Raw genomic sequence first — 13,316 nt, 5'->3', positions numbered from 1 at the left:
TGAAATTAATACTGAGGCCAAAAAAACATGAAATCTCTTCAGAAGCCAAAAAGCAAGCTTAAAAAGATTAAATTAAAACAAAGTTAACAGAAGTACTGGTGAAAATCATCATCCTACAGTAAGTCAAGAATTAACAAACAAAGATGTATTCCTTCTTCTTTAGTACCTAAACACTAGCTTTGAGAAAAGTTTTCAACCACTTCAATACAGGAAACTACAAAATGCTAATGTTTGTTTGTTTTTTGTTTTAATGCATTTGCCATCTAAAAAGGGTATTCGCTTTTGTTTCTGAGCTGAGAACTCACTTAAATCCTGCTGTGAAGTGGCTGTTGCTGGCACAGTGTTTGTGACATTGCTCCCATTGACGCTGTCCCCAGATGGATGTGACACATCACTTTCGAGCTGCTCTGGAATGTCCCCTTGATCTGGAGGAGAAGTTTGAACAATGGCCTCATTATCCTGTAATTATAATAGTGGGGCAAAGGAATGGACACAAAGTGTGGGAATGGCTGGGGTGAGAATACATAAATTTAAGCCATTAATTACGCACTCTCCCCTCCAAACTCAACCATGTAACTGAAAATTAAGAACTATCAAGTAGGCTGCACTTGCTACTTTAATCATAATCATGGCATTGTTTGGCTTTGAAAACTAGTGGTAACACGTGTTTACGAAAGCTACTGGCACAACTGAAATCAATGTATGCTTGGGAGATAAAAGATTTTTTAAAATCTTATTTGATCCATAAATAAATATATCCACAAACTGTAAAAAACAAAACAAAACATGTGGTTTCCTTCTCTCTCTCTTTACACACACACACACACACACACACCTACCGCTCTCACAAAAAACACTCAGAAGTTAGGAAATGCCAGAATGCCTGTTCAACCTTAATCAGTCACACTTGTGTGCAATGCATTATGAGATAGTCTTTAATTACACGATCACATACTATTTTGTCCACAGGCCCCACCTCATTCAGGATGAATGGTGTTCACTTAATGAGCAGCTATGTTTTCTCCTCATTGTTCAATGTATGGCCCCAGGCCTTATTTACTACACACTGTTCAAATCCTGCTCTGAAGACAGAAGTATTCATTTCCTCATTGGCTTCTCCATGGTGCTCATTCCTATAGTATCTGAATGTTTCCCAAATAATAATGAATTTATTTTCACAAGACCATTGTCAGGTAAGGGGGTGGTATCCTCATTTTACAGATGGAAAACTGAGGTATAGACAGATTAAAGTCACAAGTATCCACTAATTTTGGGTGCCCAATTTGAGATACCTAGGTCATTGGATTTTCATGGAACGTAGCATTATATCGCTTTTTATATGTTCCAGGCACAGCTCTCATTGACTTCAGTTGCAAATGTGTGTTCAGCACTTCTGCAAGTCAGACCCAAATGTCTCAGGTAAGGTATCCAGAAAAAGATGAACATAAACCAAACTTTTGACAGGTAGTCACTTAAGTGACTTGCCTAGCATCACATAGGAACTCTGGAATTCAACTGCCTTAATCACAAGACCTTCCTTTCTTTTCCTACAATCCCCTGCCTCATTCACTACATACCTTCCAACTACTGTAACAAACGAGGCAGAGGTCCGACACACAACAGCCTTCTTTGTTACACAACCCTAATCCATCCACAGAGCAGATCTATCTGGTGCACTGAATGAGACAGGCATCTTGTGGAAAAAATAGAATGTGATTACATAATTAAAGACTGTCTCATAATGCATACACACAAGGGGACAATTTTCCAAAACCTTTTCCTCCTGAAGCACACATCTCGCACAGAAAATTCCTTCCAAACTAGTTAAAGTTTGGCAAAGTTATAAGCAACTGAAAACAGGAAGTCTCAGGCAACCTTAGTAATAGGTATTCATAGATTCTGACGCCAGAACGGATCATTGTGATCACCTAGTCTAACCTCCTGTATAACACAGGCCCTAGAACTTCCCCCAAAATAATTCCTAAAGCATATATTTAGAAAAACTTCCAATCTCGATTCACCAGCCTCGTGTATAATGACGCACAAATCTCATTCTTTTTCATGTACATCAGATAACCCATCATATGATTAACATACTCAAAAGCACCTGTTGGGTTTTTATTGTTTTCTTTTAAATTAGTTTTAAATGATAACTTTGATTAATAATAAAGATATGGCTATCGAAACACAGATATTACTTATTTTGTAGTCATTATCAACAATCATCATCAATATGTTGTTTTGTACACCCCATGCTTGAAACAGCAGAATTTCACGTGTGCAGACTGGCACAAGCCATGACGAAATTGCAAAACCATTTCTAATATTCTATGAGCAGAAAACAGTATTAACAAAAAGGTGTTTAAATAATCGAAGTCTAAAATGTCCATATACGTATAAACTATGCATATAAATGTATCAGAGTTCATATATTTGTATAATCATAAAACACACTGCAAGAAGTATTAATGTCGTTCTTCAGTTACTAGATCTTGGATCCAGCTTCTAAAATCAGTCATCCACAGAGAAACAGAGAACTAGAACGTCAACAGTAATGTATTCACCAAAATAAGACACTAACAAGTACATCAAGAATGATCTTTATTTGCAACCAAAAAGCAACACCAATAACTATTTAGATAATAAAAAAAAAATTATCTTGCTCTGTGTGCATCTTCATTCTTACAAGTGGGTAGAGAGTGCTAGAGAAGTTTTTATTGCTATGAGTTTGGAATAATTGTGCTGTCATGATAATTATCTCCATCAATGATGGAATCCATTTTAGGATGGACTGGCAGACGGGCATTTCCTGTCTCCTGATGTCCCCTGGCACCATGTGCTGATATAGCTGCTTCACCCTCCTTTTTTTTCCTCTCCATTTTTGCTCTTCTCCCTTTGTCTTAATCCTTCATTATCTACTTCCCCACTTTCTGTATTTCCTCCTTTTCCTTTTTTATTCCTTTTTGCTTTTTATATGCTGTGGAGAAGGTACGAGGTTAACTTGAAATTGTATGATATGAGATGTTACTGGATAAGTGTTAAGCAAAATTGCATGATGGGGTATGTTACAGGACAAAGAGACCACATGTTGTTGGGTGCACGGAGGTTTGGACTCCTAGTGGAAGCTCCTCCCAGACTGCTTGTTTGGAACTCAGGGGAGGAAGGCGGGACGGAGAGGGGAGGTGTTAATTCGAAAGGTTGGTTTTTTGGCTTCTGAGGAGAGAGGGAGCAGGATCAGAGAGGGGGATGCAAAGGTAGATTTTGATCAGGAAGGGTGTTTGAGGACCTAGTGCAGTGGTCCTCAAACTTTTTATATGCGCCCCACCCCCCTTAACTGTAACTGAATCTGTCCAAACACACCTACCGGAGCCAGGGCCAGAACCGTGGTTAGGAGCCACGGTCGGGGTCAAGGGTCGGGAGCCGGGTCCAGGGGCAGGAGTGAAGCTGTGGACGGACATGTGGCTGGGGGCGGGCCCAGGGTGTGGCAGAGCTGGGGGCAGAGCAGGGCTGGGTGGCGCTCTCTCCACATCCCCCACGGAGGCTGGACCAACACCTGCCACGTCCACCTGAACATTCCTCTGTACTCCCCTAGGGGGATGCGCCCCAAAGTTTGGGGACTGCTGCCCTAATGGAGTAAGAAGTTAGGAAAAGCAGCCAGGATTGCCTGATATTTATTGGCAAGTGTTCTGAGAAGAAGTTTACAGGGGTAAAATGACTGTTCTAGTGCCACTGAGAAATTAATATGGAACACGGTGTGTGTCCATGCAAGGGAAGGTTGGGGCATATGCTTTTCATGTTTCTTCTCTTTCTGCTCCCTTCCTCCTTTCTGATAGCTCTGGTTTTCCTCCACTCACATGCCAATGGAGGTGTTCACTGATACAACCAACACAGCACTGATTGTCAGTACAGTTAATTTAGAGCCCAGCTCTAGGTACAAATATCTTAAATTATCCCTTCTGTTCATGTGCATCACTAATTAGATGATGAAGCATTTAGCTAATTCTATATAGGCGCAACACCTGCTTTTCCTAGTTACTCATAGCAGCCAGTCTGTTCTCAAATCCAGTAAAATAAAGGAATAAAAATAGGTGAATTAGAATCAGTTCCTAAAAGTATCTACTGTAAAATTAATTTAATAATTTAAATGAATAAATGTCATATCCTAATTGTATGAGCAGAAATACCTAGTGTAGAAGTATTTCAACTAATGCAAGCTGCAGTAAAATAATCTACAGTAACTCCTCGCTTAACGTTGTAGTTATGTTCCTGAAAAATGCTACTTTAAGCAAAATGATGTTAAGCGCATCCAATTCCCCATAAGAATGAATGTAAATGGGGGCGGGGGGGTTTCAGGTTCCAGGGAATTTTTTTTCGCCAGACAAAAGACTATGTATTTTTTTATGTGTATGTGTGTGTGTCTCTCTCTCTATACACACACACAGTATAAGTTTTAAACAATTTAATACTGTACACAGCAATGATGATTGTGAAGCTTGGTTGAGGTGGTGGAGTCAGAGGGTGGAAGAGGGTGGGATATTTCCCAGGGAATATCTTCCTGCTAAATGCTGAACTAGCACTTGGCTGAGCCCTCAAGGTTAACACGTTGTTATTGTAGCCTCACACTCTACAAGGAAGCACAAATGGAGGGAGGGGAGACAGCATGGTAGAGAGAGAGACAGAGACACACACCGTGTGTGTGTGAGAGTGTGAGTGAGAGAGAGGTGCATTGCCCCTTTAAGTATGCTGACCCGATGCTGACCCGACTAAGTACATTGCCTTTTTAAGCAAATCAGCAAGTTGAGACAGCAGCTGCTGCCAGCAAGCTCCCTCCATCCTGAGCCCTGTCGTGTCCCCCCCCCATGCTCTGTGGCGATAAGGTACAGGAGTGGGGGGCAGGAGCAGGGGGAGCGGGACACCCTGACAGCACCACTCTTTCCCTCCCTCTGCACAGCAAGCAGGAGGCTCCCAGGAGCAGCTCCAAGGCAGAGGGCAGGAGCAGCACATGGCAGTGTGAGAAGGGACAGCTGAACTGCCCGGCAACTGATAGCCTGCTGGGCGGCTGCAGCATAGGGAACTTAGGGGAGCTGATAAGGGCTGCCGGTTCACTCTGGTTCCAAGCCCCCACCAGCTAGCTGCAGCGGGCTGCTCTTTCTGCAAGCAGTGGCCAAAGCAGGCAGCTGCCAAACAACATTATAAGGAAGCATTGCGCAACTTTAAACAAACGTTCTCTAATTGATCAGCGATGTAACAACAACATAACAACATTAACCGGGACAACTTTAAGTCTGGAGTTACTGTATTTAAAAATTGTACAAAGAAAACTAAATGGAATGAATTAAAACTGATTATTAAAATACCTAAAACTGAGGTGAAAATCCACAGAACAGTTACCCACTTCATCAACTCATCACTGAACATAGCCATCATGTCTGCCATGGTAAATACAGCAACCTTAGAGATGTTTTATTTAGAGTTTAATACTGTGTTGATACCTAGGAAAGCAAGTAGGGAACTGTTACCTTTGCTCCATGTTTTATGACCCCAACAACAATGCATGAATTGAGACAGTGTGACACCTGAAGCTAATGCTGATCTCTGCATCCATATCTTTAAGGAGTATTCTACCTTTAACTGGTGGACCTTCTCCCTCCATTTCTTTTTATTTGTCAACAGTGAGTTTAATTTGCTACCCAATCATGCAGCTTTAATAACAGTTTTCTCTCGTCTTTATTAACCTAAACAACTATGTTATCTGCAAATTCTGATACCTCAATATTCACCTTTTTCTCCACACACAAACATTGTGTCATTGTAGTTAAGATTGCACAGTTCTACTTGTATAATATTTAAATAAATAACATAATAATAATAATAATAATAATATCTGAAAAGCTTAAACTGAAATCTCTGACATAACCTAAACTTGTCTTGTAACTTCTCCATCATAATGTATTAAACAACATTTGTTTCTAATATGGATCTCTCAGGCATCCCCTACTAACCCTTTGCTAATTTTAGGTTGAAAGGAATGGTTAACCTTAAGGAAAATAACAAGATCGTCTACTCTTTCAATTTACTAAGTGACTGTCTGAAAAAACACACTAAAGCTTACATTTAAGAGAAGAATTATGTTCTTCAAGGTCCTCATATGCTAGCTTCTCTGGCTTTGAAGAGTCATTTAAGTCCTGATTATCAGCTTGCTGTTCATGAAGACTGAAAGTGGGGAGGAAAAAGAACATGAATTAAAAGGTTTAATAACCAAAACATCAATTACATCAGCAGGTAAAGATTTGAATATAGTCCGTAGTACCTAAGAGTAGCTACGGACTAAGAAAATTGTAAAACCACATCAGCAAACTAACGTATAAATCAGAATTTACATGATATGGAATTTAAATACAGTAACCTAATCCTGACCATCTTCAGGTATGAATGCAAGACTAAGCTCTTGGATCAGACCTTCCCCCCTTCAGTCTCTCTACAAAACATACCCACAACTGGGAAGTGTGAAATACATATAAAAAGAAAGATATACTATGAAATGGAGTTGAAAATAGGAACAAAAAACAAGAAAAAAGGCAAAAAGGATCACACATACAATGAGAAGAGAGATTAAGAATTGTGCCCTTTTAACCACACGCAGTTTTGTAGTTTAATTTGTGTCCAGTGCTTTGATGCCATGATAGTCCGTTAGATTAGATAGCCTTTCATCCCTGAAACCACATTTTACAATCCTTCTTTGGCCCAATGGAAAACGAGTTTAGTGGTCTCTTTCTAACTGCTACTGGGGATTTGTCTAACACAGTATCGAATATAATACACCCAGTGTAACACAGCTAGCAATCTCTTATCCAGAAAGTAGAAAGAGACCTGCAGGTTACAAATGAGATGCCCTGTAGCACTATGTACAGAAGCTTGTCAGCACCTGGCTGTATTAGTTTTTCACTATAAGCATAAACATATAAAATATTTATAAAAAGTCTAAGGAATACGTTTTTTATGGGTGAGGAGAAAGAGGAGGATACATAAAATGTACAGGCTCTAAGAGATAGCCTTAATTAATGTAAATTGAAGCCTAAGCGAAAAATACTCCTAGCAGTGTTGGGTCTGCCATTTCAGAAGAGTGGCTCAATACACAGAAAAATCCTGTAATTTTTGTAATCATTGAGCAGGCAGCGGAAGTTGCTCTGCCTCAGCTAGCACAAGCCTAACAATAGGTCAGCCAGGTCACAGCTGTGAAAAAAACAGCAACACAACCTTTCAGACAGAGTCTTCATGGAGATATAGCTTCGCTCAAGGAATCAGTGTGGTCTTTCTAAGGTCTTTTGTGTGCTCCAAATAGAATCCCAAAGACCTTTAAACTTCAGCTTTATGCAAAGGCCTTTCTGGTATGGGGAGGATGAGAAACTCCACCACCACTTTGGATGGAAACTACTGATGAGTTTATAACACAACCTGGCCCTTGTAAAATATGGTGTAACATGGGCCAGTTACTAAAACCTGACGCTCGCTCACTCACTCTATGAGCTGGTGTTCCCTTCATCAGGAAATGATCCCCCCATACAAAACTTGTGTGTGCCAATAGGCACTTTTGTCAGCCTTGTCAGGAACACAATATCTCGTAACACAGAGGGTTTATTAAATGGAGTTTCAAAATTGTCAAGTCCCACGTGAAGCTGACGACAATGAGCTGTAAAAAAAAAAAAAAAAGAAAAGTACCTTCAGCCAGTTTATAATAGGCTGAAAATACCTGAGCTAAATGAACTTCTTAGAATTAGTCTTTAAATTAGATTCTGACAAGTAAAGAGGGTAAAAAAGGCATTTAAGCAGGGCTAGAAAGGGGTCCTCCTCCATGGTCCCACATATGCATTACACTACAAACCTTACCTTGGCAAAACAAAGCACATAATCTAGTTTCTCTACGTGATCAGCTCTGACCAGACTCATGGTCTAATGCTAGTCCAGAGCAGTAATGGGAGCTATATTCAGGTCAGTCAGCATGATGCTGAAGTTCATTAGACTCTTGTTGACTTTAAAAAAAAAATAAAAAAAAATCTGGTCTGAGGGTGGAGAGGAGATCCTTTTCAGCCAGGACTGTTCCTGACTCTGAAAGAAGAAAACTAGCAGCTACCTTTGTTGAATGCCAAAGATTGAGTTCCAGAGCCTGCCTTCAGAGGAAAAACTAAATTATCTTTCCTGACAGCAGAGATTACTGATAGGAGAGCATCACCCAGTATCTGGTGCGTAAGGGACAAAGTCTAGAGCAGGGGTTCTCAAACTTCATTGCTCTGCAATCCCCTTCTGACAACAAAAATTACTACACGACCGCAGGAGGAGGGGACCAAAGCCAGAGCCCGCCCGAGCCCCGCCAAAGCCCAAGCCCCACCACCTCGGGCAGGGGGACAAAGCCAAAGCCAAGGGCTTCAGCCCCAGGAGGGGAAGACTGAAATCTGAGCCCCACCACCCAGGGCTGAAGCCCTTGGGCTTTGGCTTCCGCCCTGGAGGGTAGAGCTCAGACTTCAGCTTCCACCCCAGCAAGTCCAATGCCACCCCTGGTGACCCCATTAAAATGGGGTCATGACCCATTTTGGGGTCTCAACCCACAGTTTGAGAACCACTGGTCTAGTGTCTAAATATAACAACCCTACCAGAGCTCCCGCTGGTGGATGCTCACCAGGTTGCTGTGTTTGGATCTAACTAGTGGATCCCACATGCTCTTAGGCTGGCTGGGTCATCCCTGTCTCAAGCTCTAGACTTCCAGGAACACTCTCAGGATACAGACTGTCTATCTCGTACCACATCCTGAGAGATGAGACTCCATGGTCCAACTGTGTTGTACCTGAAACTAGTGCTGGCCCTCCCAGCACCTGCTCCATGGACTTTCCAGAGTTCCAGTGAAGCTGTGGACCCCCTCTGATTTACTGTTTCACTCTTTGGGGACTATGCATTAGTAAAAGCAGAGGACACTCAGACTCTGCAAAGGAATTTCTAAACACACACACACACACACACACACACACACACTTTTACTCACAGACAAAGCAGAAGAGATCTATGGAAAAGTAACAATTGTTCAGGCTACACAGGAAAAATTTTAAGCACATGTTTAAGTCCCCTTTACCTCATACTTAAATGCTTTCCTGAAAAAATGTTGCTTTCCTGAACTGAGGCCTTTGTGCCAAACCCTAGTTCCACTGGAATCAATGGCCATTTTTGCCATTGACATTAATAACATTAGGATCTGTCCATACTTAGATTATTTAACAAAATTTTGTTAGCACACAAAACCCTGCCGTCCAGTGTCCTCACTACTCAGTTTTGGTGAGTCCTTTCAAGGTCCCAGGACTCTCCACTCCTGGTCAATTTTGCCTTCTTGTTCTAAGTCTCTTCTATAAAGCCAGCAAGAGCCTCCCTTTCTAAAATCCTGCCCCCTTGATCATCTTCAAGTCTCACGTCAGGTGATTCATTGCTTAGGCTGTGGCTACACTTAGCACTTCAAAGCGCTGCCACAGCAGCTTTTGAAGCTAGCGTGTGAGCACACACCAGCGAGAGAGAGAGCAGCCCCAGTCCTCCACCTCCTCCACCTCCTACAACGGGCAGCGCTGGGCTGCTCAGCCGCGTGGGGGCTGCTGGGGCTGGCGCTTTGGCGCGCGCAGCGCCACAGCGCTGAGCGCTGTTTGGGTGTGTTTTCACACCCTGCTGCAGCGCTCACTTGCAACCCATCTGAAGTCCACACTGGGAAAATTGGTTCCCCTGGATCATTGTTCTAGGATGCTTCCATCTGAATAGAAAACTATTCAGGTTAAGGATTCTGGATTGCTTTACATTTTTAGCCCAAGGATTTCTCCTGACACCTCCTGGGCATTTCAACTCAAGATGGAGGCTGCAGTGCCAAAGTAAAGGCACAGTACAGTCTTACAATTAAAATGACATTCCCAAAACAGAATGTAATTTGCAGACTAATACAGACATATAATAATCTGCCACATTAAATAAATACCTGATTCCCTTTAAGCCCCCAGAGCTACAAACAGTCAAAAAGATAAGGCTCAAGACTGACTGAAATTCAGATGACAACAAAACAAGCATATCCAGCCCTTGAACAAGGGCTACTGCAGAAAAAACTGCAACTATTTTAATTAGAAACATTGAACAGTTTCCAGGATAACTTCTTCACTAACGACTATTGTTCATAGAGAAATTGGCTGGAATGTTCTGGAATACCTATGAAGTACCTGAAGTTAGATGCAGTAGGGCAGAGCCCTTTGGTCAGCCTATAAACATAAAGTCAAAAAATTTGAAGAGCTAAGGGGAGTTTCCATATGGCTTACATTGGAGGCATAGACACAAGTGTGAGAATCCTGAACACATGGTATCTTTAGAAAAGCTCTAATTCATACACAGTGAAAGATGGCTGTAATCATGTGACCTAACCAATACGGCGTAAGTTTCTCTAAAAGAAATGGTTAAAATGATCTTTCAGAACTGCAGATAGTGTTATAATATTTACCTCAATTTTTGTCCATGACTGGTTGGAGAGGAAGGAGCAGACTCAGAAGATGAAAGATGGCATGTCCTCAAAATAGGAGAAAGAGGCTGGTCGACACTCTGTTGGGAAGAGACTAGGTACGATTCGCTGCTATCTGTAAAGCAGATGGTAACAATTTATATCAACTAATTTTTTATACTATTTCTGCATATCCTAATTATAGGCGGTGCTGGTAGCACTCCCTATTGTTAGGGTTTCCTGACAGTTGCCATTATAAGACTATTTTCAGTTGCTTATAACTTTGTCAAACTTGAATTATTTGGACTATTTCCATACCATGCCTCTTACTGAATTTTTTTGGAAAATTTCAGCCAAAACAGTTCAGCTCTTTCCAAGAATGAAGCTAGGGGAAAATATGTTGTCTTGCCCATGTTAAAGCAATACTGGTGACCCTGAAATTTCAAAGAGGATGGCCTTTGTGTCTTTCACCATTCTTGTTAAAAATCTACCCAAATTTGGTCAAATTAAAAGCCAATGGAAAAAAAGCAATCACAGTTTGCACATGCTCAGTAGATACTTTGATTTTAGCTACTAAAAAATCTCTGAAAATTTTGTCCTCACTGAGCATACTCAAACCTCTCACAGCTCTCAGTGCCAACTTGAGGGCACATGCACCTTAAAGCAACTGAGCCTATGCCATCCAGCCAAGGGCTACAAGGGCAAAGCTAGGCTTTTCTTTCAATGGCTGCTTCCAGCTGCTCCCAGGCCAGGGTGCTGCCAGGCACTGAAAGAGAGAGTAGGGATCCTTCCTCTTCAATGCTCCTAATGATCACCCAGAAAACATGATCGATGAAGTCATGTGATTTGAATGCAGAAGTGACAAAAGCCAGGGAGTAGGACAAGATGTCTAGTAAAACTGAAACTGGAAGTGGTGGCGGAAGGAGGGAGAAAAACTGGGACTGATGGGTTGAGGAGACTGGGAACCATGGGGTGGGAAAGGCTGGGACTGGGAGCCAGTAAGGGAAATGAGGAGGAGGTAAGAGACTGGGAGCCAGCTGGTGGAGGTTGGTGGGGGGAGAGAACACAGATCAGATGAGGAGGTGTGGGAAGAAGGGGAGACTGGGACTGACTGGCAAAAAGGCTGTACTAGAATCATTGTGGGGCATAACTGGGGTGGAGGGCAGTAAGATCTAACAAGGAGCTGGAAAACCAGAGAAGAACTGGGAAGACTGGGTCGAAGCACTGGCATGAGGACGCAGACTGGAAGAGGAGCCTAGGAGGGAGACTAGATCTGATAACTAGTTGAGGAAGAAAAGGAGCAACGGGGAGAGTCTGGGTGAGAAAACAGACTGGCTGGCTGGTCAAGGAGAAAAGGACTGGGTATGGTAAAGAGGAGAGACTTGGGTGAGTGGGTAGATTGGGACTCTGACAGTGAATTCAGAGGGGGAGACTAGGATTGGCTCGGCAAGGAAACTTGGATAAGAAACCTGAAGAGTGGAGACTGGGATTGGGCAGGGAAGGAGCATAGGACTGGGATAAGGAGCGAGGGTTGGGGAAAAGATAGGACTGGGACAGGTTGGAATGTGTCAAACCTAGGGTAGATGAATGGGTATTAGACTGTGTCCACTAGAGAATACTCCCCTCCAGAATCTGGAATGGAAGAAATAATTACTTACTTTAACTGTGGTTCTTCGAGATGTGATGCAGATGTGTATTCCACTTTGGAGCATGCACACCCAATGCTCCGGAGCTGAAGAACTTTGCCTACCAGTACCCACAGGAGGTGGAGCTCGCTCCTCATGCTCATAGCTCTTCCCCTGGCTACTTGATGTGGCAAAGCCTCAACCCTTTGCCCTCTAGCTCCTTCATACCAAACATTCAGAGATCAGACTCCGATGCAGAGGGGACAGACAGTAGGTTGCGGAATTCACATCTGCATCACATTTCAAAAAACCACAGTTACTTATTATAACTGTTTCTTCTTCGACTAGATGCAACAGTGTATTCCAATTAGATGACTCTCAAGCAGCACCCACTCCAGGAGACTACACCTCTACCCCAATATAACGCTGTCCTCTGGAGCCAAAAAATCTTACCGCATTACAGGTGAAACCGCATTATAGTGAACTTGCTTTGATCCGCTAGAGTGCACTCCCCCCTGCCCCCCGGAGCACTGCTTTACCGTGTTATATCCGAATTCGTGTTATATCAGGTCGTGCTATATCGGGGTAGAGGTGTACCTTAAAAAGCACTGCAAGACCGCCCTACCAAAACTTGCATCCACCTTGGTAGGTGCGGTAATGTCATAATGGTTTGTGAAGATATGTATGGATGACCACATAGCAGCCCTGCATAGGTCAACATCAACACATCCCTGAGGAACACTACTGACATTGCTTGTGTTCTCATAGCATGAGCTCGTACCTGCTGAGGAGGCCTAGCTAAAGCTATTTCATATGAAGTCTTGGTAGAGGATGTTATCCATTTAGAGATCATCTGTGAAGAGACCATCTGATCCTTCACACGATCTGCATATGACACAAACAGGTGAAGTGAAGCATGAAACAGTTTAGTCCTGTCCAGATAGAAGGCTAGACACTGCTTGACATCTAATGTATGGAAGTGATGTTCCTCCGGAGATGAATGTGGCTTAGGTAAGAACACAGGTAAACATACCACCTGGTTCAAATGAAACTGAGAAACCACTTTAGAAAACATTTTGGGGTATGGTCATAAAGTCACTTTGTCCTTAGAGAACTGTTTATAGTGAGTTTCTGCCAGGAGAGCCTGCAACTCACAGACTCTCCTTGTGGATGTTATCGCTACC

At 42.5% G+C, this 13,316-nt stretch overlaps 1 protein-coding gene across 9 annotated transcripts in view; it reads right to left on the bottom strand.

The window, feature by feature from the left end:
- OFD1 (OFD1 centriole and centriolar satellite protein) overlaps positions 1–13,316 on the bottom strand; it is a 58,407-nt gene that overhangs the window by 7,429 nt on the left and 37,662 nt on the right. For 8 of the 9 annotated variants that reach the window (XM_039493771.1, XM_039493808.1, XM_039493800.1 and 5 more), the window contains 3 exons: positions 10,511–10,643; positions 6,113–6,213; positions 306–425 (listed from right to left, as the gene is read on the bottom strand). In XM_039493771.1, coding sequence (XP_039349705.1) covers positions 306–425; positions 6,113–6,213; positions 10,511–10,643 — 354 coding nt within the window. Of the gene's footprint in view, positions 1–305; positions 426–6,112; positions 6,214–10,510; positions 10,644–12,679; positions 13,018–13,316 lie in introns of those variants that run through there. The other variant, XM_039493819.1, reaches the window with a different exon arrangement.

Source organism: Mauremys reevesii, linkage group 1, assembly GCF_016161935.1.
Source record: "Mauremys reevesii isolate NIE-2019 linkage group 1, ASM1616193v1, whole genome shotgun sequence".
Lineage (NCBI taxonomy): Eukaryota > Metazoa > Chordata > Testudines > Geoemydidae > Mauremys > Mauremys reevesii.
Note: the sequence above shows the minus strand (reverse complement) of the source record. Positions and strands in the feature narration are given on the sequence as shown.